We start from the raw sequence: 24,784 nt of genomic DNA, 5'->3' as shown, positions 1-24,784 counted from the left end.
CCTCCATTGTCAGGACTCCGCCGCAAAGGACACACAAAACCTTACAAAGAAAGTACCAAGATGATTGCCAGATGTTGATCCGTGGTTCCCCTTACCTCCAGATGGCCAATAGGCGATCAGAGGCAAGTGGAACCGAGAATGACGGAAACGGTGGTTTTTTCTTCCGGCGGCCAGTCACGAGACGAACTCGGCACAAAAACCTTGATTAGAGGAGTATTTTAGTATTTAGTTAAGTAGGTTGTTAGACTAATATACAGATAAAAACATGATGTACGAGAATTTTGAAATTTTGGGGGTTGCCGTTCGCGATGGCTCTTGAGAGTGTTGTAGCGGTTTTTTGCATCGAAACTTCTTCTTAGTTAATGGACGAGGCAAAGGTTTTGCCTCCGTTTCGAAAAAAAGAGTACCACCTAAGGAAAATTTCCTATCTTTTTCCTATGAATCAAAGAGACCCTAAAATGCTTGCTGGAGCACTCGTTTGAACAACTTGTGTTTTCTAGTCATGATATAATTATGATGTACTATATTAGTTTCAGAAAGTATGTTGTTTTTAGATTGGCTAAACACCATACTTTCCTAACTGCTTAAGTATCACCCCCATTTGTGTGAGAGTAAACAGGTGTGTGGCTCGTGATCGCAAAACAGTTGAGTCACGGATGTCACACCATTGCACATCTGGTGCTTAATCATGCATTTGTAGTTAATTCCTAGCTTATATATATTAGTATGATGGCTGCTCGGATGTGTGCACTGTCCTTAATATGTATATATTTTCTTTTAAAACAGGCTGATTGAGTGAGATATGGGAGGAAAACAACTGCATATATGTCCATGGCTGCCTAGAATATACACACCATTGATACAATCATCGATATGCCAACACATCCTGATAAGTCATCACTGAAGATTCCCATGTTAGTGGAAGGAGAATTCAATTTAATTAGAAATGCTAATGAGAAAAGTTCTGGAAACATTAACCAATCTTGGGCTGACAAGTTTAATAACCGGATTAACTCATCAACTCTGATGGAGTTAAAACCTGCCAATAGGCAATTTATCTGGTCAAATAACCAGGAATCCCCTGTAATGGCGGCTATAGACAAAATCTTTGTTTCAACTTGTTGGGAAGCACACTTCCCCTATTCCCTCTTATCCACTTTTGCAAGAATTGGGAGTGATCATGCACCCCTGTGGTTAGACTGTGGTGGCAGCTTTGCACCTGTTAGGAAAATCTTCAGGTTTGAAAAATGGTGGCTGGAAGTTGAGGGCTGTATTGACATAATTATCCAAAATTGGTCCCTCCCTTGTCCATGCCACAAAGCTATTGAGATTTGGAAATACAAAATAAGAAGACTCAGAAAGTTCCTGAAAGGTTGGAGTATTAATATTGAAGCATAACAAAAGAAACACAAAAAAGCTTTAATTGCTGAGTATGACTGCCTTGATATCATGGCTGAAACACAAAAACTGCTCCCCTCTGAAAACGAAAGAGCTAGAGAAAAAGACATCCTAGAAGGAGATAAAAACACTGCTTACTTTCATGCCATTGCAAATCAAAGAAGGATGAAGAAGAGAATTGTATCTTTGGAGGGTCCAAATGGGATGGTGCATGATACACCTGGCATGTTAAAAATAGCTGTGGACTTCTATCAAAAACTTTTTGGTAAAGAAGAAAGAATGGACATCTGTTTAGCTGATGATTTCTGGGGACCAGAGGACACAGTTACAGAAGAAGAAAACAACTTGTTGGACCAGAACTTCTCTGAGGAAGAAATTAAAGAGGTTGTTTTCTCCTCCTATGCAGAGGGTGCTCCAGGACCAGATGGTTTCCCTTTTTTGTTCTATCAAAAATTCTGGGACACTATTAAATCCGACCTGTTGAATCTCTTTAGAGACTTTGATAACAACAACGCGGACCTATACAGATTAAACTATGCAATGTTAACCTTGATCCCAAAAGAACAAGATGCCACTTCTCTTAAGAAGTTCAGACCTATAGCTCTTACCAACTGCAGCTTTAAAATCTTTGCTAAAGTGTGCACAATCAGAATAAGTAGTTGTGCAGACAGGTTGATTTCTATCAACCAAACTACATTATCAAAGGGAGATATGTATTGGATAGTGTTGTCACAGCACATGAAATTATTCATGAGATGCACTCTAAAAAAGATAAGGGAGTTTTACTGAAACTTGACTATGAAAAAGCATATTACAGAGTCAGCTGGGAATTTCTAGAACAAATGATCACACAGAGGGGCTTTAGCCAAAAATGGATCAAAAAAATTCAAGCACTGATCTATGGTGGATCAGTTGGTATAAGGTTAAATGACTCTGAAAGTGGTTACTTTATAACTGGAAAAGGCCTAAGACAAGGAGACCCTTTGTCTCCTATCCTGTTCAACTTAGTGGCTGATGTGTTTACTAGAATGCTTGTCAAAGTAGCTAATCAAAATCTTATCTTCGGATTGCTCCCTGAGTTTTGCCCTGGGGGTGTCATCAGCTTACAGCATGCTGATGACACATTAATTTTCCTCAAAAATGATATGTAAATGGCACAAAACCTAAAATGGGTTCTTACTCTAAATGAACAAATTTCAGGAATGAAAATTAACTACCACAAGTCTGATCTTATCACAATGAACCTCGAAGAGGAGGAGATTAATTCTTTGGCCCAAATCTTTGGTTGCAAACTGGGGGCCTTCCCTATGACTTATCTTGGTGTACCTTTGCACCACAGTAAACAAAGAAAGGAAGATCTCCAGCCTGTAATTGACAAAGTCATTAAGAGAGTGGCTGGCTGGAGAGGCAGGCTCCTATCTTATGGTGGTAGGATCATCTTGATCAGGGCTTGTTTAGCGAGTATCCCAATCTACCTGCTGTTTGTAATTAAATTTCCAAATTGGGCAATTCATGCTATAAATTCACAAATGGCTCACTGTTTGTGGGACAATTATGAAGGACATCATAAATATCATTTGGCAAACTGGGATATGATGGCAATGAAAAAAGAATATGGAGGCTTGGGTATACCCAACCTTAGAGATCTAAATGTCACACTACTTTCTTCCTGGATTCATAGATATAGGCTGGATTCACACCATGTGATGACAGGTTAAGATCAACCTTTTGGAAAGGGGTCATGTGGGCAGGGAAAGCTGCCATAATAGGTTATCACTGGGTGATAGGGAATGGAAGAAACGTTCGTTTCTGGGAGGACCAATGGTTTGGTGGGTCAAGTCTGGCAATCCAATTTTGGGACCTTTATATCATTTGCAATGAGCAAATGGCCCCCGTGAGTGAAGTTTGGACAATAATGAAATTAGGCTGTCCTTTTTGGAGAACTTTTTGGCCTAGATTAATTGAACAATGGGGACTGCTGTCCCAGATCCTGTCTAGCATTGAATTAACAGATGAACAAGACCAAATGATGTGGAAACTTAATAATTCTGGAATTTATTCCTCACAATCCCTCTATGCGGTGGTTAACTTTAGAGAAATTTTGTATGTACCTGCTCTTTGGCAGATCACTGTACCACCGAAGATACACATGTTTTTGTGGTTGCTTAGTAATAACAAGCTGCTCACTAGAGACAACCTGGGAAAGAGGCAGGAGTTAAAATATAGTACTTGTTTGTTCTGTACAGAATCTGAATCTATCGCTCACTTATTCTTTAACTGTGTGGTAGCTAGATTACTTTTTCAAGAGTTTGCTGATATTATTCAGAAACCTGAGATCTTATCGTATGAACGACTGGCAACTTCTGATTGTGCAATAAACGAAATGGGACGCTTAACATGATCACAGCTGCTGTTGTCTGGACTATTTGGAAATTTCGTAATGACTTACTCTTTGCTCGACACATATGGCCTGTGGAAGAACTTACTGCGCTTATTAAAGCGTTGGCAACCGTTGTGCCCGAAAAAGTTCATCCAAATCTGGGACAGGTGCTTGCTGCTGCTGGAGAACAAGGCCTCGGAGACACCCAGACTGCGATGAGCAAGAAGCGGCGAACACTTCTGACGGGCCCTGGGACTCTCACCTTGGCAGAAGCAAAAAGCCACTCAAGCTGTCGCTGGAGAAAAATGGAAACGAACTGGGAGCTGCCTGACAATCTATAGCTTCTGTGTTGGTAAATGATTTAGCTGCCAATTGTTTTTGGCTGTTTTGGGATTCTATGTTGTTTTTCGATGCTGCTTAGCTCCTGCTCGTTTGAGCTGTGGCCTCTGGCCTATAATCATTGTTCAAGACTTTGTGTTTCGTTTCTCCTGAAATGAAACAGGGCGATAAGCCTTTCATCTAAAAAAAACAATTTTGCTATGGATTTATTAAATCTATATGGCCAAAATGCCTTCACACTTCTACGTCAACTTTATTTAAATTTGTACTCCCTCAGATTGAAATTATAATATGTTTTAGATTTGTTCCAAGTCTAGGTGGCTACCGGGCCTGGCCTGGGCCCGGCCCGGTGAAGCCTGGCAATAGAGGGGCCGGGCCGGCCCAGCCCGAAAACGCAACCTCCAGGCCCAGGCGCGGCACTGCGCCCGGCCGGCCCAAGCCCGTTAAGGCCCGACAGGCCTACCTCCGCACATGGGCCAGATTGCTGAAAAAATAAACATGTTGGGCTGGGCCAAATTAAAGGAAAATAAAAATGGGCTGAACCAAAACAAGAAGAAACGGTGAGTTGGGTTAGAATTGAGAGGGTTAATGGACCAAATATGTAATCCTAAAAATAATAATATAAACAGGCCTGTGCCAGGGGGCTGAGGCTGAAGCCCGGGCACGGCACAGATGGGTATATATGTGCCGGGCCAGGCACAAACGGGCCAAACCCGTCAGGCTACCGGGCTTTTCAAAAAAGCCCGGCCCGATAGCCACCTATAGTCCCAAGTCAAACTTTTTAAAATTTGACCAAAGTACAGAAAAATGTACCAAATATCTATAATATCAGTATGTATGCTATTAAGTAGATCATAACAGATTTAATAAACCTAAGTTGGAGTGAGCTTGGTAGATTTCTTTTACAGATTTAATAGAGGGAGTATGTTCTATGGAAAAACATGCCAATTGCCTAATCAATGTAGGTTACATGAACAAAACGGTTAAGTGACCACTTCTGATTCTTCGGAAAAAAAATTGGGAACTTTATTTAACATTGCAGTGCTACATTTTCTCTGTTAAGAATGTTAATCGGAAGCAAACAATGCCCAAGGGTGACAGTTTTTTCTGTTCGCTATGTTCTGTTTGTTTTTCTGCAAGCAATCTTAGTGCAGCACTAGTAAAATATGGCTAGATGCCCATATCGGATTGTTGTCCATCAAGATTTGTTTACTCTAACAAAACCAAAACACAAAATACATGACATCTGGTGGTAGAGAGATCTATACGCTACGGTGGACGGACTGGTGAAATCAGTCAGCTGATGCCTTCAGACTTCTGCGTCAGTAGATTTGAGATACAAGTAGACGGTAGCTTCTGCACCTTAACACAAGCATGATCAACGGAGTCTTGTTCAACAACCACATTGGCATCATTTTCAAATTCCACTATCTAGTCTGAACTCAGCCTTCATAACAAGTACATGCTCGATAGCTGCGGTTGCTTTGAATAGCATTGTATGGTGTTAATCTCTAATCCTGATATCAACCACGAAGGAACCACAAGAAAATAGACAGGGATGTCAAGAGGAATCACATTACTATGAGCACCAAATTAACGACAATGCCTGCATAAATATATCAGTACGAACCTGCTGACTCATGAGAATCTCAATAGCAACATTTGTATCTCCATCAGCTGCAGCAAGAGCAACTTCAGCCTGAGTCTGCAGCAAAGTAACCACCAACATAAATACAAACCTGTATAGTTAAAACAATTGTGGCATCTTATATAAGGCATATGACTTGAAGAGTTAGCTATGTCTTCCTGCAAGTGTCATCTAGCATGAGCAACAATGCAGTTACTTAATATTCTAACTCACCAGTCACAGTGCACTAGCCAACCATGCAGACAATATTGGCAACAGTGTTCGTTTTACCCGTTCAAAAATGTAGTATGGGTGGACTTCGTAGACAGCAAGGACATGATAAGACAATACACTAGTACGATAGGGACAAGCCATGAAGTACCTTCTCAAATCCCATTCCGACCAGCTTCTTGAGCTCTTCATCAAATGTATCAGGCTGCACAGAATAACTTGCCACTGATTATTACTAAACCAACAGCAAGATTCCACAAGAAACCAGACGTTACAAAACACAGTACCTGGTCAGTTGTTACGGTGGCATCAGCCCTGACTGTGTTTGCTGCTGTAAGCCTGTTAAAATTGAAGGAGAAAAAATACGAATTAGTTAGGTACATTCTCGTATTAGAAGAAGATGCTGCAATTACTACTTCATATGTGTGTCATGTAACAGCAAGGAAAAATGATCTTGCTTGATGTCTCCAGGAAAACAGAATAAGCTTGTATAAGCCGCTGTCTCGCTTCTCAAGGTCTCCAGGAAAAACAGAATAAGCTTGTATAAGCCACTGTCTAGCTTCTCAAAGGCATCTTACATAAAAAAAAGGAGACTGTTTTATACATGTTGTACCTGATGGTTCATAGTCATAAAGGTATACAGCGTAAAATAAATGACACCTTTACTTTTATATGTGAGTTCGCTATGGCAAGAAGAGCGCATAAAAAATTAGAGACTATACAACACTACCCAGCAGTATAAAATTACATCCATATCCTCTGACAGCAAACGTCCCAACAGTACCGTTGTATACTCCCTCCGTTTGGGTTTATAAGACCCGTGCGGAATTTTATGCCAAACTTTGACCAAAAATTACACTGGTAATATGAGATTATTGCGGCACAAAAGATATATTGTTGGATTCACATTGAAAAACTCTTTCTAATGGTATAACTTTTATATACATATACTAAATATGATTTGAATAATTGTTAGTCAAAGTGTGGCACAAACTTCAATAGGAGCCTTATAAACCCAAATGGAGGGAGTAGTATATAGGCATTCAACATTTATATTTTTGATCCAGCACTCATATCACAATAACAGGCTAGAAGAGATCCATATTAGTTTACAACCATAAATAAGCTAAATGCTTGGTGGAGAGTAACAGTTCTTTTCATGAAAACTAGATCAGTTAAATGACCTTTGTGATTGTCTGCGCAAGAACAATAAAGTGCACGAGCTACTCAAAGACGTAGAAGAAAAAACAGGGGCATCCCAATTCCCAGACAGTTTTGAGTCAATAAAACGACCATGGCTCTAATAGTCTTAAACAGAAATCATTCGTAAAAAAAAAACTGTTCTTGCACTGGTAAAACCGTTTTGTCACCTTACCTACACACCTCACATCCCTTCCGACCCATCCGCTCATGCTAACATGTTCAATTCCCACATTACCAACTACCCACTAATCACCCCTCACCTCTTATATGTTAAGACAACTGCAATGACTATGTTATTTCTGCTTCTCCTCATGCCTTCTTTCCAATAATATTCTCTGTTCTGTTTGCCCCGCTTGTTGAACAAGTCAAAACTTCACCCTATTTTGAGAGCACGAAAACAAATGCTACTACTGATACGAAGTCTTCTGGATATCAGGAATTTATTGCATGTAAAACTGAATCAATGACAAGGTTGCAATCTATCATAATCATTTTTCTCAGCCTCTTTTTCTTTTGTGCCATCTACTCTTGCTTGGATATCTCAAGTTTCCAGGAGTGCATAACTTAATTTGCAGTTAGATCTTAAGTACAAAGTTCCAAGTACGATGCAGGTTTTGTTTGGTTACGAGAAACTGATTTAGAAATATTCAATTTGTCTATTCCAAGACGTTCTTACTTCATACGATGTTATACTTTCATTGTATACATGACTGCCGTGTGGATGTGTAATGCATTGAAGAAGTGTCAAGTAGAAAATGCATTACTGTGAATTCGTTAGAGGGTCACTTGGAGTTGTGTTATCCAACAACCTAGCATGCAAATTTGCACTTGCCTCCCTTGCAGTTGGTTCGGTTCCTGTAGAAGCAAGTGTACGTCCTCTCCCTGGAAATCTGGGATCTTCTTGTTCCTACGGGAGAATATGCAGCAAAGACTTTAGCTCATAAATTGTAGGGATAACCCGTATTTTAGAAAGATCGTGTATAGATCCTTGTGGTGTACTTGTTAGATGAAAATGAAGAATCTTATAAGCTTAGGACAGATATATCTATTGGACAGCATCATTTGATGGCTAAAAAACAACCATAACCATGAAGTACAGGACACATAGGAGATAACACCCATATCAACTAAGTGAAAATCAAGCATGACTGCTGTTTCAATGGATAACTGTCCAATATCAAAGTTTTGAAAAGCAGGCTAAGAGATTTAGCGGCAGCTTCTCCAGCAGCTAAGAAAAGCTATAGCGCAACTATAGCGGTGCTAAGCCCGTTTAGCGGTTTTGCAAAAATCATGAAAAAACAAAAAAATAATGACCCAATCAGCCATCATATATCACATATACATGCATATAACCAATTAATCACAAGAGTAACTCTTGGGAAATTAGCAGTAAAATCTTCACGCGGCCAAGCAATATACAATAAGTCAACAACCAAACAAATCGAAATGAGAGGAGACAGGAGAGAGCTGATTGCATGCGACCGGAGGTGGCTGGGCCTGAGACATTGGCTCCAGGAGCAGCAGAGTGTGGCAGGGAGCAGCAGCAGCGGATAGTGGCCGGGAGCAGCAGCCGCTGTTCGTATCCGCTGTCATAGCTGAAACCATTCCAGATCGTCCGCCGGCAGCAGCTGTTTTTTCAGGAGAGAATGGAATGAGGAATGGAGGCTAGGGTTCACACAGTGATTTTCGGAGAGAAGAGGGAATGGGGAATGGGCCACACAAATAACATTCTGGGCTGAATTTTTTGGGCCGGTGGGAACTTAGCACTAAATCAGGTCCAATTTTAGTGCTAATTGCTGTTTAGCGATTAGCGTTTACCCTATTTGGTGCTAAAACATCGTAGCTGTAGCGGGCCTACTCCCAAACCACCATATCAGCGCTATAGTCCGCTAATTAAAATTGGTCCAATGTACAGTACAGAGTATATGCATTACAGAGCTTGTGAAGGAGCCCTTGCCATAATGGTTAAGGGAGCAACTCTAGTAGCACTCCTCAGGTACTGAGTTCGACTCCCCGTGGGAGCGAATTTCAGGCTGGGGTTAAAAAATCCCCTCGTCTGTCCCACACCTTAAGCACAGACCTAAGGCCCGCCCGGCCTCACACGGGCTTCGGTGCCGCTGTGTATGGGTGGGGCAGGGGTTCGGGGCTTTCTTGACCTGCGTGAGAAGGTCTTCTTCTTAAAGGCTCATTTGGTTGCTCCAAACCCCTCCGGGATCCTGGACTGTTCCCTGGCAGAAAATTCCATGGGCCAATCTTGCCCCGGGTAGTTCGGACGCGTGTTTGGACGCCCACCCAACGAGGAAATTTCGGGTCTTCCTCCCGCGATCTCCTCCACGAGCGGCAATGCCGGCGGCGGCCTCGCCTTCGCTCCCGCAAGCAGCAACGCCGGCCTCTCCTTCTCCTCCCGCGAGCAGCGACCCCGGCAGCCTCGCCTTCTCCCTCCTGCGAGCAGCAATGGCGGGTCCCTATCTTCTTCCTAACGCTAGCAGCAATGGAGGATCTCTATCTTCTCCCTCCTGCAAAAAGCGGCACCTGCTGCTTCAGGTGAAGAGCCCCACGTTCCAATCTCCCTCCTCCCCATTACTTTCCTCCCTACCATTTGGTTCCAAATCGTAACAGGGATTTGCTCAGAAAGCTCCCCCACCAGGGAAGGGGATCCCATTTGCCCATGGAAATTCCCTCTAGGGGTTTGCTTCCCTGGTATTTTCTATCCTTGCAACCAAATGAGCCCTAATGCAAATGCCTGGGGGTGGCTTACCCCTTTGCAGGTCGAGTTTTGTATTACAGAGCTTTACATATAAATTTTGGCCTAAATTGTCTAATAAGAATTATTGTATTACTGCAAGTTTAGCTTTTGATTCTATCTACATGAATGCTTAGAATAAGTTGCCCCTCACTCAGACAATCACGTTATAAGAAATTGATAGCTAAACCAACTATTACTTAATCATGTAGTCTATCCTGGAATGATTCAATCTTGATGAATTTTTGCAAGCGTATAGAAACTTCACGAGACAGCTTCCAGGAGCTTCTCCACAAATCAATTAGCCCTATCTCTGTATCACATGGTTTATTTTGTAGTAGATCCAGAAGGACCAGAACAATAGCATACACAACTGCAGTTCTATAAACTCCCACTAGAGGGCACACGTGCCCACACTAACCTTAGCGTGCGGCTTCCCCATGCAGGCTAAAATTCATGAAACTCTTTCCTTTTGATTTTTTAATCTTTTATCTCCTAAACCGTGCACCCGATTGACGATCCGTTTTCACTGTTAGCTTAATCATGCCGAGATCCATGTTGATATGTTTTGACGACTTTTTTTTCGTCACAAGTTACAAGGTTATGATCGCTTGGTTACCAGGTTATAGTCACTTGTTTACCAGGTTAATATCACTTGGTTACCAGTTTGCTGAGCATCAGCGTGTACTTATGCATAAAACTTGGATCATTGTATTTTTATGATCCGATGAAATCTCTTGTTGAAACACTTCAATACATATTTTTTACTTGGTAGCCATATATTATTCATGAACCGATTATTAATATGGTAACTGTTAACATCTAACATGGTAACCATGATAGTATAACCTGGTAACCAGTGAAGTTGAAAAAAATATCGTCAAAACATAATGAAATGTGGTCTTGTTTTGAAGCACTCATCAAGACGGACTCAACTGTGAAAACGGATCTTTATTCGGATTAACGGTTTAGGAGATAAATCATTTTGAAAAACCGAATTTAGTAATTAATACTTTTGAGGAGGAATATTCCCTGCATGCATGCCTCCCTCCCTTATAGGGGGGTCTCCATTGAAAGCCGCCGCATGGTAAAGCAACCATGCACATGGTTGCCAATTAGATTAACCAACTATTCCTTCTTGATGGGTGCAAACCAGATCAGATTGGAGCCAATTATTACTACGATGATCACCTAAAACCCTATGTTTGAGAAAACATCACCTAAACCCTGAGTAGATGATGAGATAAACAGAAAACTACACTTAACACATGAGTATAGTAAACTGCATTCTTACTTTTATACTCTCTCCCCAAGTTATAGGTTGATTCAGAGTTTTTTCTTGTTTCCCATATTAGAGGTCTTTTTAGGTAGCAACTAATGGCTGCATGCACTAATCGCTTTGGTCGTTTCAGGTAGTAACTAATGGCTTTGGTTTCCATCTCTATCTATTCTGGTTACCGATCAATGCTCGCATGCACTGGCCCGTGCAGTCTTCGCATGGCCCATTCATTGGTGCATGTGCATAGATGCAAGCTGCAGAAAATATGCGGCCAAAACACACAAGTGATAGTTGAAGTTCTAATGCAATTGTCATCCAATGCGCTGCGGGCGTTACTCTGAGCCGGCCAGTTTATGCTGTGCTATTTTATGCCAAGGTATTCGTGAACGAACTAAAACAACCTCTAAATTGGGAAGGAGGGAGTACCTGAGTAGGGGATGCTTCAGTAGTTGATGTTTGTCTACTTGGTATCCATGATGAAATATTTCTCAACAAATTTCCATTTATCAGAGAGCTGTAAATGCAAGAAGTTAATTTACTACTTTCAGGAACATCAGATGAATATAAATAAATTCGGAAACAATACCTTGGTGCAGTGCTGGTGGACATGTTATAATGTGTAGGAAGCTGGCCATATGTAGTCCCTCCAGTACAGAGAATAAAGCCAGGACGCCTAACACAAATAGACTGACATCCAAAATCGTTAATATAAATATCGTTATATTGACAAAAATAAAAATCCCACTGAGGAAAATGGACTATGGAAGGCAATATGATAAGGACAACTTGATACATTTAGGCAAAACTTACTAGCAGTGACAAGCCTTCTATAGAAGAATAAAATGATGGTCCCGGCAGCAAGTAGTTGAACAGTCCATAAGTATCTGAGGGAAATAAAAAAGGATCAAGAAGGATGATGATAATAACTAATCTAGCTCGTTAAGATTTAAAAGGAGAAGATCAAAAGGGTACAAGGGACAAACATGCAAACCCAGACAAGATGCCAGATAGGTGCCCCAGCAATGAAACATTACTCGCGAGAAACTGAAACAGTATCAGCAAAATCCATGCATACCTGACAACGTACACATTTATAATATTGATGCATAAACATGTAGTACTAAACTGGAAGTGAAGAATTCAACAAGTCCACAGAATAGGTACCATTTTGCAGGGATGTTGAAGAGACCGAAGACACTGGCAAATGGAAGAGGGATCAGTTCACAATCAATGAATATCATAAAATAGAAAAGTTCTAGCTTCTTTCAGAAAATTGGAAGTAGGCAGGCATTCAAGGAGAAGGGTGATTTCTTTCTGAAAATGAAGAATGATTATATTGAACATTTCTAGGTCCTTGCCTAACGAGTGAAGATGTTCTTGCAGCTATACCAAGGACATTGAAAAGCAACAACCAACAAAAAATAAAGAAGGATTTGTAGGAAATTATAGTACTTCCTCCATCCAACAAAGGATGTCTCAACTTTGACTAAATTTAAATGCATCTATACACTAAGTCATGTCTAGATACATCCAAATTTTGACAAACTTGAGACATCTTTTGTTGGACGGAGGGAGTAGCTTATCCAGTAAAAACCAACAACACATATTTGTTTCCAGTATTTCCTCATGGAAGGGTGATTTCTTTCTGAAAATGAAGAATGATTATATTTAACATTTCTAGATCCTTGTCTAATGAGTGAAGATGCTCTTGCAACTATACCAAGGACATTAAAAAGAAACAACTAAAAAAATAAAGGACTTTTAGGAAATTATAGTAGGTCAAGCTATCTACGTAGCAAAAACTGAAAACACATATTTGTTTCTAATATTTTCTCGTGGGCCATTGGGTAAGTGGAGGACATATCAGATTCATGAGGACTCAATTAATGTTTCCAGGATAACCCCGCCGTAAACAGGAAAGTCGTTTGCCCCCACAATGGTTCCATCTAATATTTATCCAACAGTCCATGTCGGAAAATGCAGCATAATTGCATCTAGATATGGCATTGCACTAGACATGCTCCTTTATAGCAGAGTAAGTACTCCTAATTTATCAATTGCTGGTAATTAAATGTATAAAAAATAACCAATGATGGCCGACAACTGATCATATGATATTAGTCTAACAGCATCATCAACTTAACATTTAAAATGACATGATATTTGAACATTTTACAATCTTATATTCTGCACGCCAAAAATATGGTAATTGGTAGAGTAAATTCCATTTTTTACCCTCTAAATTCATTTTTGTGACACGAATTACCTATTTAGTGGAATTTCCATAATTTTGCCCCATTTAGTGAAACTTTTGCCACTTTTTACCCCATTTAAGATTTTTTCCTGTTTCCCCCCTATGATGACAGTTTGGGCCTACACGTCATGACATTCCTAGGATGCCTATGATGACAGTTTGGGCTTACCGGTTCAGTCGGGCAGCCTGGACGCGGTACCGCTCGCGGGCAGCCCCGGCCCCCTCCCGCTGCAGCTGTTGTTCGTGCGCCACCAGCATGCACGCAGAGGACAGCAGCAGAAGGAAGCTTTGGTAGAGGCCGTCCATATGAACACCGTCGCGAGGCGGTGGGGGGCGTCGGCGGATCAATGCTGCGGTGTCATCACCTCCACAACGACATTGTGAAGGTGATTCTGGAGCTGGACGAGGCCAGTCCATGGTCGTGAGCAGTGTCATGCTGACGACAGGGGCGCCAACGTTACAAACATTGGCACAACCAGAATAATGGCTCCGAGACCGTGGCCCGTGGACGAGCTCAGCTGCAGTGGAGCATGAGATGCTGCACCTGCCTACTCTATCTCCACGTACTTCTCCGCTGGTACAGCTTATAAGTACTGTAGAACTGATCGGCAAGATGTATATCCATTTTGGTGGAGAGCATTGTCGTGTGCCTGCACATGGCCTCCCAGCCTCTAATACGCTTCCTCCCGCTGCTGTCCTCTATGTGCATGCAGGCAGTACCCGAGCAGCAGCTGCAGCAGGAGGTGGCCGCCTGCGAGCGGCATCCATGCTGCCCCGCTAAACCAGTCGGGTTCTGGCACCAATTGCAACTCAAGGGCATTCGGTTTATCAGCCGCACGACGGGATACCCAGGAACGCCTATGACATGCGGAACCAAGTTGTCATAATTGGGATAAAACAGGGGAAACTATTAGGTGGGGTAATAAGTGGCAAAGGTTTCACTAAATGGGGTAAAATTGTAGAAATCTCACTAAATGGGGTAATTTGCGTCAAAAAAGTGAAACTAGGGGGTAAAAAAGGAATTCACTCTAATTGGTACGGACCCAGCACGTGTATTTGTGACATACCCGATTCCTCCCACATGAAATGAGCCCTCACATAAATCATCAAAATGGATACGATGTATAATTAACTACCAGGAGAAGCAATGACCTTCGAGATTGTACTCCACTCAGACTTGTCTCGATGACAATCATTGAGAATAGAACTCCAGAAAAGCCAATAGAACATTCATCCACAAGAGATGGGACAGGGTATAGAGGATTATAAGCCACCAAGAAGGCAACAATGAGATGAAGAACTGCATTAGTCGTTGCGAGAAGGAACATCAGGAATAAGAGACGGACTGATCCCATGATTCTCTCCAACTCGGTACCCAAGGGTGCTAAGGTTAGCATGTTGAATAGAACATGAAGCAAAGATCCATGAAACAGAACAGATGTGTAGAACCTGTACACTGAAAGAAAATATGAACCATGTAAGGGTAAACTTCAATGTAATCTTCATAGTAGGAAAAAACAAAGTCTTGAGCTTCTTCAGAGATAGGGTTCCTAGAAGAGAGGAGAGCCATCCTAGTTTGAGTCTACTCTTTTGTCATTTATTGTGTGTATTGAACTCAGTCAGCTTGTTGCCACAGCTTGAGTCATGTGACAGTGCTCTAGGCCTACTTTAGATAGGTAGTGAGCTCGTTATGGTCATGGTTTTACCCCAGTCCCAGTTTCCTCTAAGTAGTCGAGGAATCTAAAAGGTTGGCCTTGCTGTTCCTTAAAAATGAAGTATGTTCCCCTTATAGCGCCAATGACAAAGGGTTCCGCACTTGTTGGTTTAGGCAGCAAAAAAGAAAGAAAGAAAGGTGAATTAAACAGACCTTGAAAATGTGAAGCTACTGCAGAAGGCAAGAAGCATATCTCACGGTAGGAGTCATATCCAATCAACAAGCACACCAAATATATCGCCCCGCATATTAAGATAACACCTGAAGTAATGAACGGAGTGCTGCTCCACCACTGGTTAAACCTAGTTGTAATCCCAGCCTGCATCCACAAAAGAAATCATGTAAGAAACATAAACCACGTCACTTTTCTTGTTATACTCCGCTCCACTAAATGCCCTGCACAAACCCTATTCTAAGAGCTTTACAACAATCTCCTACAAATCTAACAGTGAGGCAGCTGTCTTTATCAAACAAGGGGAACCAGAACAACTGCCCTGAAATAGAACACATCATAATTTGGTCCAAAGCATTTAATCCTCTTCATTTGCAGCTTAATTTCACGCAACCACTTGGCTAGCGAACCCCTGCACTTAACGGGTCCACTCCACGAATTCCTAATAGCGCTTCTCAGTGGAATCCCTAGGGTTTAGTGGCGAGACCAACCTCGCGACGATTTGAAGCTACTGTGTTCCAGATCCAAAGGCGTCCCGCAAAAATTACTCGAAATCGAAATTGGGAACAGAAACCCTACCTCGGTGATGATATTGGGCCGCATCTCGGGCTCGCTTCCGGTGGTGGTGGATCCGCCGGGTTGCAGGGGTGGAAAGATTTGTGCGGAAGGTACCGAATACCGAGATCCCGAGGGTTTTGGTGGGGTGCGACGCGAGAAGAATTGAGCCGTTGCTTCCGAGCTACGGGACGGAACGGAAGGGGCTTGCGTCCTGCTCGCAAAAATATCGAAGCTTCTAGGGGTTAAGCTGTAAAAGTAGCCTGAAGAGTGAAGAATGATAGCCATCGGGCCGGCCCGGTCACGAAAACTGGACGACACGCGTCGGCCAGAAACCATTTCGTGCTGTCGCGGGCCGGCCTACGGGCCTAGATCTGGAAACTAACATGGCCCGGGCTTATTTCGGCCCGAGGACCCGATGGCCATTAGGCCCGTCCGCGCTGTTTCGGCCGGTTTGGTCTTTTAAAGAAAATAAATTGGGCCAGGAAAAGGGTGCGGCTGACGCTCTAACACCACATCAGCAGGTCAAAATCCTCTCAAAGAAAATCAGCAGGTCAAAATTGAGGTAAAAAATCCTAACCAGCTACAAAACCGTCCTAAATTGGCCATCTCAGTATGAAAACCGCATAATGGGATGATTATCTGGTTTTGTGAATTTCAGATTTAAAATTAAACGGTTTTTTACTTCAGGCTGTTAAAGGTGTTAAAGAAAATAACGCATGCATTTCTATTAACTCTTAGATGCGGCCAAATTGACGGTCACGAGACGGAATACATCAGACATAAAGTTCCCAAGCACCAACAAACCCATCGCGGTCAACACATGCCTTTGGGCAAAAAAAGGACTCTAAACTCAATGAAACCAGTACGGAGGATAAAGTTCAGTTCTCCAGACATGGCTCCAATCCAAGGAAATATCGAGTGCTCTCGCTCCTTTAGATGCTACCGTACTACCAACGCACGCTTGCATCCCTAAAATGTTTTTAAAAATTTCGAAGTAAACTGAGTTGGTTCATAATTAAGATACGTGTCTACCACTTTGCAAAGTTTTAAATCCAAATTCACTATATGCATAAAGAAATAAAAAAAGACAAATCCAGATGTGAATAGGTCGCAAAACGATAAAAACACAAAAGACAAATTTCTGATACTATTCATGTTTGCATTTGTCTTTTATTTCTTTCTGCGTATATCGAATTTAGAGTTGAAATTTTAATATAGACACATTTCTTATGAACTCACGCAATTTATTTAAAAAATTGAAAACCTTTTAGTGGTGCTATCATGGATTTGTAGCACGGTAGCACCTAAAGAGGTGAGAGCCCTGGATATTTTTTCGCTCGAAGTGCGCTGCATCATGATATGTGGACTAAAGGGCACGCTGAAGATTCAGACAATTTGTCTTTACGATGATTCTGCCCATTCCTTGGCTCCTGCATACAGACACGTCCGCAAAACAGCTTCACTCTCAACGTGTAACGTATCCTGTGTCCGGGGGATTTTACCGGCAGCTGCAAATATAATGTCACCGGTAGTGTCTCTAGCAATGCATCCCCACCCTCCGGACTAACAGCTACTCCCACCACAACAAGAACTCAGGATCGGAAGGACTAGCTTGGAAGGCCCCATGACAATTGATCTTAACAAACTCAGCAGGCGGCCGGTTCCAGGCTTGGACAGCACTAGGCTTCTTCTCCTCCTGAAGGTGTGAAAGGCATTTCCATTCCTGTGCTTGATGGCGTACAGCAAACTGGAATTGCTCCGGCGACAGCATCTGTTCACCATAACCACAAAAACGCAACAGCCAGCCCAACCATCTCAGCAGAGAGATTCAAAATACAGTCGATCACCTCCATGGCTGAACCACAAGCAGCAAGTTTGCACTGGAGATCTTCTTGCTGGATGGCGCGCCAGTGGCTCTTGACATGCTTACACTTGAAAAATAAATGGTTACCGTCTGCGAACAGAGAATGACAGACACATCGAGTATCCAGTTCCACACGTACCCCTTCTTGCAATATTCATCCGCAACGGATGAGAGTTAACGAAGATCCTTCTCGCGTGACCCACGCCATACACAGCGGCACTGAAACCCGTATGAGAGCGGACGGGTCTTAAGATACCGAACCCGGCCGATCCGAACTAGCTGAATTCGGATTTAACTGAATTCTAGAATTCAGTACATGCTGACTTCCGACAGAACAGATACTGAAAATCAAAACTGCACAAAAGATAAAAACGAAACTTTGCGTGAAATCAGAGGGCTGGTTCTTCACATTCATCATCATCATCGCAGTTCGTCATTCATCACATACGTAGCACTACATCTACCAGTTCGACATTCACTTAAGTTAGCTAATTTAGAGGAGCAATCACCCAAAAATAAAATGCTACTCGCCGTCCCCACCGGCCACATTCATCATCATCATCATCGCACTTCGTCATTCATCACATACGTAGTTCTACTACATCTACCAGTTTGACATTCACTTCAGTTAGCTAATTTAGAGGAGCAATCACCCAAAAACAAAATGCTACTCCCCGTCCCTACCGGCTTACGGTCCTCTCACCGGAATCTTGCTTACGCGTCATCATCCGAGAGGATCGAGGGATCTGCCCTCACCGCAAACGAGGAAGTGGCAGAGGAGCGGTTGATGGCCTCCGTCAACATCCTCGCTTCCGTGGCAAGTCAGCGCGCGTCGTCTTCCGTGATGGAGAGCTTCTCGCCGCCACCGTTCTCAAGGTCGAACCCCTCCTCCTCCGCCCCCTCCGCCGCTCCACCGACGACTCCAACGAGGAAGAAGAGGACAACGGAGCCAACCACAGCCACTCCTCCCTTGCCAGCGTGCGTTGGACACCGCTCGAGCTACCCTCCCTAGAGGCGATGTAGCGGCGGTGGAGCTCGACCGCGCGGCCGTTGACGCCGGCCCACTTCTGCCACTTGCGGGTACCCTCCGCCGGGCGCTGCCGGGCTTCTTTCTCATCAACGGCGGCGCGAGGGCTAGGGTTTCCGCGGCCGCAGGGAGGGACGGCCAAGCAGGCTCGGCGGGCGGCGGAGGAGATCGGAGGGCACATTTTTGGTGCGTGGCTCGCCGGAAATGGAGTGGGTGGGGGCGGCAGCTTGGATTGCGGCGGAGGGGACTGCCCCCTCCGAAGCTACATATAGGACGCATAAACGCAGTTCAGATCGGTCGTATTCGGTATACTTTACTCCCACTGAAAGTTGAACTCAGGACACGAGAAGTGCTACGACAATTGTTCCCTTAACCATCACAAGAAGGGCTCCTCCGCAAGAATTACTTGCGTTAATCAAGTTGGATAACTAACATACGTTAGATGTACAGATCGGGATCAACCGATTAATTGCTTGATCGATTCAACGAAAGGTCTCTCATCAATCGATTCAAAGACAGGTCTCTCATTAATCGATTCAACGTCAGGTTCTCTCTCGTCGCCTACCCCTCTTGCATAGTATCTTGACTCGTTACTCGTCGCGCTTTGTACCGGCCGGTGGCGACCTTACAGTGGCCGTCTCACCTTGCCGTGCTGCCCCTTGCCGTCCGCTCGTGATGTACTACTTACTACAAGAGGACCAAGAGCCTAACAGCCGTTGCGTCGTAGAAAGGCTTTCGGCGCCAATCAATTTTGGTGGAGGCGATGTTGTTAGGTCTCACCGACGAACTAAATACCACGAAGACGAGATGAGAAACAGCATACCGATCAATCAGGAAATTCGTAATAAGATTGATTTAGATACGAAAATATATACATACAGATTAGAGGAGTAAAATAACTTGACTCCGAATACGTTATGTCCATACAATACAGATTTTGAGAGAACCAAGAGCATCCCTGATGTTTAAAAGTCAATCCTACCTTGTCAACAAAGGGCTAAATTCTAATCTCCACCTCATTTCAGAAGGGGATGTACCGAAGCGCTCTTTTTTCTTTCTAATATATCAGTCGCATTTTTTTAGTACTGTACAAGCTTTTCGATCAACATCCAACATCCAGACCTCCAATCACTCCATATACACGTACATAATGCGGATAATACGGAGTAAATGTGATCGATACGCTAAACTTTTTGTACAGGTATAACTGCCCATCTATGCTAGTGCCTCAGGTCATCTAATCTCTTTAGTTACCGCAATATCTACACAGGCAGCAGTCTTGAACCATATGCACGAAACCTCAACTCTGACTGATGCCTTGGTTCCAAGTCCCCGGCATTAGAAAGCTGACTGAATCAATCGAAGAATCTATGAATCATGAATGTAATCAGAAGAGTCTAAAATTCCAAGAGGAGTGCACTGGGAAGATGAGCGAGAGATCAATATTCAATCTGCAGCTAGTGCTTCGAGCTCACGCAGGTGGTCTGGTATCAGTGTCCCCAGGTGAGGGTTCTGTGGGTTCTCTGCATATGCAACATGATATGCTGCAACACAAGCCTGTGGCCACGCAATCATCATCCGGCACTGCACCATTGCAACAGGAAAATTATTAGAGCAGGGAGTACATAACAGCAAGGGAATTCTACACTTGATAATTTGATGAAAGCAATGTTGGGTGCTTCCCTTTCAGTGGATAAATAACAGTCTCCTTTTTGGACAATAAGTAACCTGATAAGATAAGTATCTAGAACTAAAAAAGTGTAAAGATAGGCCCCTGGAATTTCATTATGGCAGCCTAGCTTGTGAGGCTTATGTATGTGATTAACTAAAACCTCAACTGCCGTGGGCATGCAAAACTAAACAGATTTATGCGGCTTCTTGCAAACAAAACACCGAAACAAATTCAATCAGTTTTAGTAATGTAGACAATATGCTTCTTGCAAACTGAAGACTTAAATAAATTCAACCAGGTTTCACTACTATAAATCCGAATATGCTGATTCTTGTCATTTACCAACAAAAGACTAATGCACATATCAGTTCTCGTGACACAGATAGACAAAAGAAAAACAGAGGGAGAGGGTCACTGAGTAGAATACCATGTAATAACCAATGAGAAATGCATAGATTGCCAAAGGAAGAGCTTGCTCCTTATGATCCCGGTCCATGGCCATTACCCATGAGCCAGCAACCAGTGAGGCCAAAGCGCCTCCAGTGACAGCAGAAAGGAAGCAGAACGAACCAGTGAGGTCTGAATCAACAAGCTTTGCCATCCCACGGAGAACAAAAAGGGACCACACATCCCGCGAAGCAACACAGAACGCCTTCCCCCGCACTCCCACATGCACAAAACCCCAGCGGTTCACCCGTCCAATCATTTTCTCTGATGCAGCCAGGCAGCAACCTCGGCATGAGAAAAGGAACTCGTCGTTGCCTCCAGTCAGAGTGTTAATTGCTCGAGCTAAACTCCGAACTGCCGCAATCACTGGGACAACCACAGCCCCCATACATATATCACCAAGGGCTGGCCCTGATACTGTGCCGCAGAATGCTTCGACAACACCACCGGGCATACGGACTCCATAGACAAGCCGTGCATGTGCCAGTCTTGCCACGGCCACATAGACAAAGTACCGCAGCACTTGCATGGTCCACGACATGCTCACCAGGAGTGCAGCCACATAAACTATCTTGAAGTTCATGAAGTGTCCTTCTGCAGCTGCGATGCAACTGATGGCAACTGTCCAGAAGGCCATATAGCCAAATGCAGCAAGGATAACAAAAATAATAAGGAACGGAGCAGTAAACGGCAAATGTGCTCCATTGACAGAGGTGGAAAGTACTGCAGCGGCATGCTGAAGACGTGGACCAGTTGCCCAACAACTGTATAGTGCAGCTGCAATGGCAATCACAACTATAAGCACTCCAATACCAAGGGCAGCACCATCACCGACAAGGAGTATGACTACATCACAGGCAAGTGCGAAAACAGGAGCTGTCCAGAGAGACGTTTTGATGGCTTTTGGAGGATTGGTGATAGCAAGGATAGTCCAAAAGCAGGCAGCAATAATCGATAATATCACTGAAGAGGCAAGTGGGATGAAGTTAGCGAAGGGCTTATAGGTAGGATTCTGGTGGGAAGAAGCCTGGACTCCAAGGAAGACTGTGAGGGCGATGAAAGCAAGGAGGTGCAAGATGAACAGGATCTTTGAGACACTGGCTGTGAAACCACTGCAGCAACCACGACTATCAGGGACAGCAATATTGCCAAATGCTGGGGAGTAAATTTCCTCTGCTATATCAATTGGTACCTGAGAAAGTAGTGGTTGCAATGTTAGTGGAGTGTAACCTTAAAACCAAAACAACCTTGTTAGTAGGAATTTTTTTTATCCAATTTATATGTGTTTGTTCAAAATCTTTAATGAGCTGATAAAATTTTGCAATGTTCTAAAAATTATGAAAACTCATTTGGGTCGTCAGTAATTAATTCTATTCAACTAAAGATATGAATTCCATTATTGTCATCTGATTATGCGTGAAAACATGATGCATTGAGAATTTGAGAGTACAAGCTAGTTTGAAGCAACGCACACATGCCTAAAGTGATGCCTCATAAATGACACCCAAAAGTTATTTCCAAAACCCTCGTCTTTCATGGATGTTTTAAGTTAATCAGAACAAAGGTAATGTGAATATGTGATGCTATGGCCTAGCTAACTTAGAAAGCAAATTGAGGGACTGCTGCAAATCGGAATTGATCTTGAAAATGTCATCAGATTGCGCTCTGAAGATAATTCCAAAAGTATCTGACCATTTCATAAAATATAAGCAACCATTAGCTCCTTCTAGAATGAAATCAGATGCAGCTTGGTATTTCTGGGTTAACTTTCCCCTAATAAATTGTAGGAATGATCTTCTACCGAACGCTAAGTTGCAAGTGTCTAGCTTTTCTCTAAGCTATCATGTAGGCTACAATTTTCTGATGGACTAGCATATACTACTAGTTTTGCTTTAAATTTTATAGTAGCAGTGTTGCACAAGCAATTCTTGCAACCTTGTGGACCAAAAATACGAACAAAATCACACACCAAAAATTACAAATTGACATGATATCAGGCACCTGCTTCAAATATCTCATTTTACACAGGCACTTCAACTGATATTGGTAATCACAAAAAATGTATCAAAATTCTCAGGTAAGTCAATTTACATGCCAAGAAATAATCTCATTTTATACTAGTATTTCACTAGCATAATAGCCGTATTTTGTCTATGGACATATGATAATGGAAACACTAGTTGTTTTCTTCTGTCGCTGCACAGTCACCACGCCGAGTGTGCATGATAACTATTTCACCAAATGGATGGATCAAAATCTGTGCAATCCCAAACTTTCCAGGTAAATCAACAACAAGCCAAGTCATCTCATCAGGGTCATGACACCATACTCAAGTAGGCCGGCTAACCCCAACCACTTTAGGCACTTCCTGAGTCATTTTCAGAACACGCACGGGTTTGCCCATCTACAACACCAGCAATCATTCTAGGATTAAACCAACTCCAATCCACGACACTATATCCGCAATCCATCACCGGACTTCTTCAACTAATTCTTTTTTTTTAGGGGACTTCTTCAACTAATTCTACACATGAACATCATCCAAACACCCAATCGAGCACATGAACTTGCGAGCATGAAACCGATTCGAGCAATACCGACACAAGTAAACGATTCCGAAGCACATGACTCGTTCGAATGGTTCAAGCAGAACCATCAATGGCAAACTCGGCCAGTTCGAATTTTCGCACAAGTAAGCGCCCAATTCGCGGGCCTGGATTAAAATTTCGCTGAAGGGAAATCGCCACAAATTCTAAGCTAACAGCACTCTACTCGAACCTCAGCGCCGAATCGACCGATTCCATCACACGCACGAGTGGACGTCCCCAAGTAGAAGTAGGAGGAGCAACCACGCAATCGAAGTCAAACGCGGACACGCACAACGCGAGCGCACCGAGCGAGCAGCGGGCCGAGAGAGAATTAGGGACGAGAGGGAGAGAGAAAAGGCGATGGTCACCTGGTGAGGGCTCGCCGCCGGCGTACGCGCTGCCCCACCACCGACAGCAATGCCGCCGCTGGCTGCCGTGATCTCGCCGCCGCCGCCGCCCTGCCTCGCCATCGCCTAACCGCCTCGCTTCCCTTTCTCCCGATCCCTCCCTCTAATTAGTGAGTGGCTTTCCCATCACCATCTGCTTTGGCTTTGGCTTTCGCCGCGGCCGCGGCTTTTGCTTGCCTCGCCTGCACTGCTTGAACGGGGGAGAAGTGGGGGTTAGTGGTGGGTGGGTGGATGCGGTTACCGAACGGGTCGGACGGAGACGGTCTGGGGCCTGGGGAGTGGAGCCGTGTCGTGTGCTTGCGCTGTCGTCGTGCCGTTCCGTTGTACGCGTCGTCGTCCCTGCTTCAAGTCTTCAGCCGGTCAGCCCTGGACCTGGAATGGCTGAGACGAGGAGGTGAGAGTCGCTTACCATGACGTGCGGTGGCTGTAAGGGTTCGCCGTTCGGGCTGAGAACTTCTTCTCTTTCTTTGACACGAGCTGAGAACTTTGGATAGGGCGTTTCCGTTCCGTCCTTTACACGTCGTTCTTTCTTTTTTTCGAGAACAACTTAGGGTGTGTTTGGATTCTCAGCTGGTCTAGCTTAGCTGGGCAAGGAAATTCCTGGTTAGGACCGGCTACAACCTGCAAGTTAGGCTAATTATTTGGTTCACTTGCGTAGCAACTAGCTAACGATGAACAAGAATACAGTTAGTGGAGCAGTTACATTCACCGCTAAGCTTCTTGCCGTTGGAGGAGAGCCGAATTGGCTCTCCCGGCCGGGCAAGCATTTTCTAGCCCATCTTGGCTAGTTTGCTGGGCAAAGCTGGCTTTTATTTTTCTACCAAACGCCTACCTTTGCTAAGCAAGGGTATAACTAATTTTGCTTAGGATCCAAACGCACC

The 24,784-nt window shown here is 43.5% G+C and overlaps 2 protein-coding genes across 6 annotated transcripts; both read right to left on the bottom strand.

The window, feature by feature from the left end:
* Positions 1 to 5,121: 5,121 nt before the first annotated feature.
* On the bottom strand, positions 5,122 to 16,127 carry LOC100829161 (rhomboid-like protein 15). 5 transcript variants are annotated; one of them, XM_003561657.4, is made up of 13 exons: positions 15,920 to 16,127; positions 15,322 to 15,487; positions 14,607 to 14,910; positions 12,365 to 12,397; positions 12,184 to 12,275; positions 12,011 to 12,084; positions 11,787 to 11,887; positions 11,627 to 11,714; positions 7,943 to 8,085; positions 6,263 to 6,314; positions 6,127 to 6,180; positions 5,748 to 5,822; positions 5,122 to 5,634 (listed from the first exon to the last, which is right to left on the bottom strand). In XM_003561657.4, exons 1-13 carry the CDS (start codon positions 15,941 to 15,943, stop codon positions 5,629 to 5,631), a joined length of 1,212 nt encoding a protein of 403 aa, XP_003561705.1. In that variant the 5' UTR covers positions 15,944 to 16,127; the 3' UTR covers positions 5,122 to 5,628. The 5 variants fall into 5 exon arrangements, 4 of the variants coding, with proteins under 4 accessions (XP_003561705.1, XP_010231959.1, XP_010231967.1 ...); XM_010233657.3 differs by having other exon boundaries at positions 7,988 to 8,085; XM_010233665.3 differs by lacking the exons at positions 15,322 to 15,487; positions 15,920 to 16,127 and adding an exon at positions 13,624 to 14,312 and having other exon boundaries at positions 14,607 to 14,749.
* A 3,544-nt stretch (positions 16,128 to 19,671) lies between these two features.
* On the bottom strand, positions 19,672 to 24,257 carry LOC100826409 (protein PNS1). The gene is made up of 3 exons (XM_003561652.4): positions 23,865 to 24,257; positions 20,889 to 22,100; positions 19,672 to 20,373 (listed from the first exon to the last, which is right to left on the bottom strand). The coding sequence occupies exons 1-3, from the start codon at positions 23,964 to 23,966 to the stop codon at positions 20,236 to 20,238; spliced, it is 1,452 nt and encodes a 483-aa protein (XP_003561700.1). The 5' UTR covers positions 23,967 to 24,257; the 3' UTR covers positions 19,672 to 20,235.
* Between the last annotated feature and the right edge of the window lie 527 nt (positions 24,258 to 24,784).

Source organism: Brachypodium distachyon, chromosome 1 (assembly GCF_000005505.3).
Source record: "Brachypodium distachyon strain Bd21 chromosome 1, Brachypodium_distachyon_v3.0, whole genome shotgun sequence".
Lineage (NCBI taxonomy): Eukaryota > Viridiplantae > Streptophyta > Magnoliopsida > Poales > Poaceae > Brachypodium > Brachypodium distachyon.
This window is presented reverse-complemented; position numbering and strand designations above follow the sequence as displayed.

What these genes read in the sequence shown, in the direction of transcription:
- LOC100829161 (XM_003561657.4), bottom strand. Translation starts at nt 15,943, where the DNA reads ATGCGGCCCAATATCATCACCGAG. An exon ending in AGTGGAGTACAATCTCGAAG is followed by an intron (nt 12,398 to 14,606) that starts GTCATTGCTTCT and finishes TCCATTTGCCAG; the next exon opens with TGTCTTCGGTCTCTTCAACA. An exon ending in TAGAAGGCTTGTCACTGCTA is followed by an intron (nt 11,888 to 12,010) that starts GTAAGTTTTGCC and finishes TTTGGATGTCAG; the next exon opens with TCTATTTGTGTTAGGCGTCC.
- LOC100826409 (XM_003561652.4), bottom strand. Translation starts at nt 23,966, where the DNA reads ATGGCGAGGCAGGGCGGCGGCGGCGGCGAGATCACGGCAGCCAGCGGC. An exon ending in CGGCGGCGAGCCCTCACCAG is followed by an intron (nt 22,101 to 23,864) that starts GTGACCATCGCC and finishes CTACTTTCTCAG; the next exon opens with GTACCAATTGATATAGCAGA. An exon ending in TTCTCATTGGTTATTACATG is followed by an intron (nt 20,374 to 20,888) that starts GTATTCTACTCA and finishes GCAATGGTGCAG; the next exon opens with TGCCGGATGATGATTGCGTG.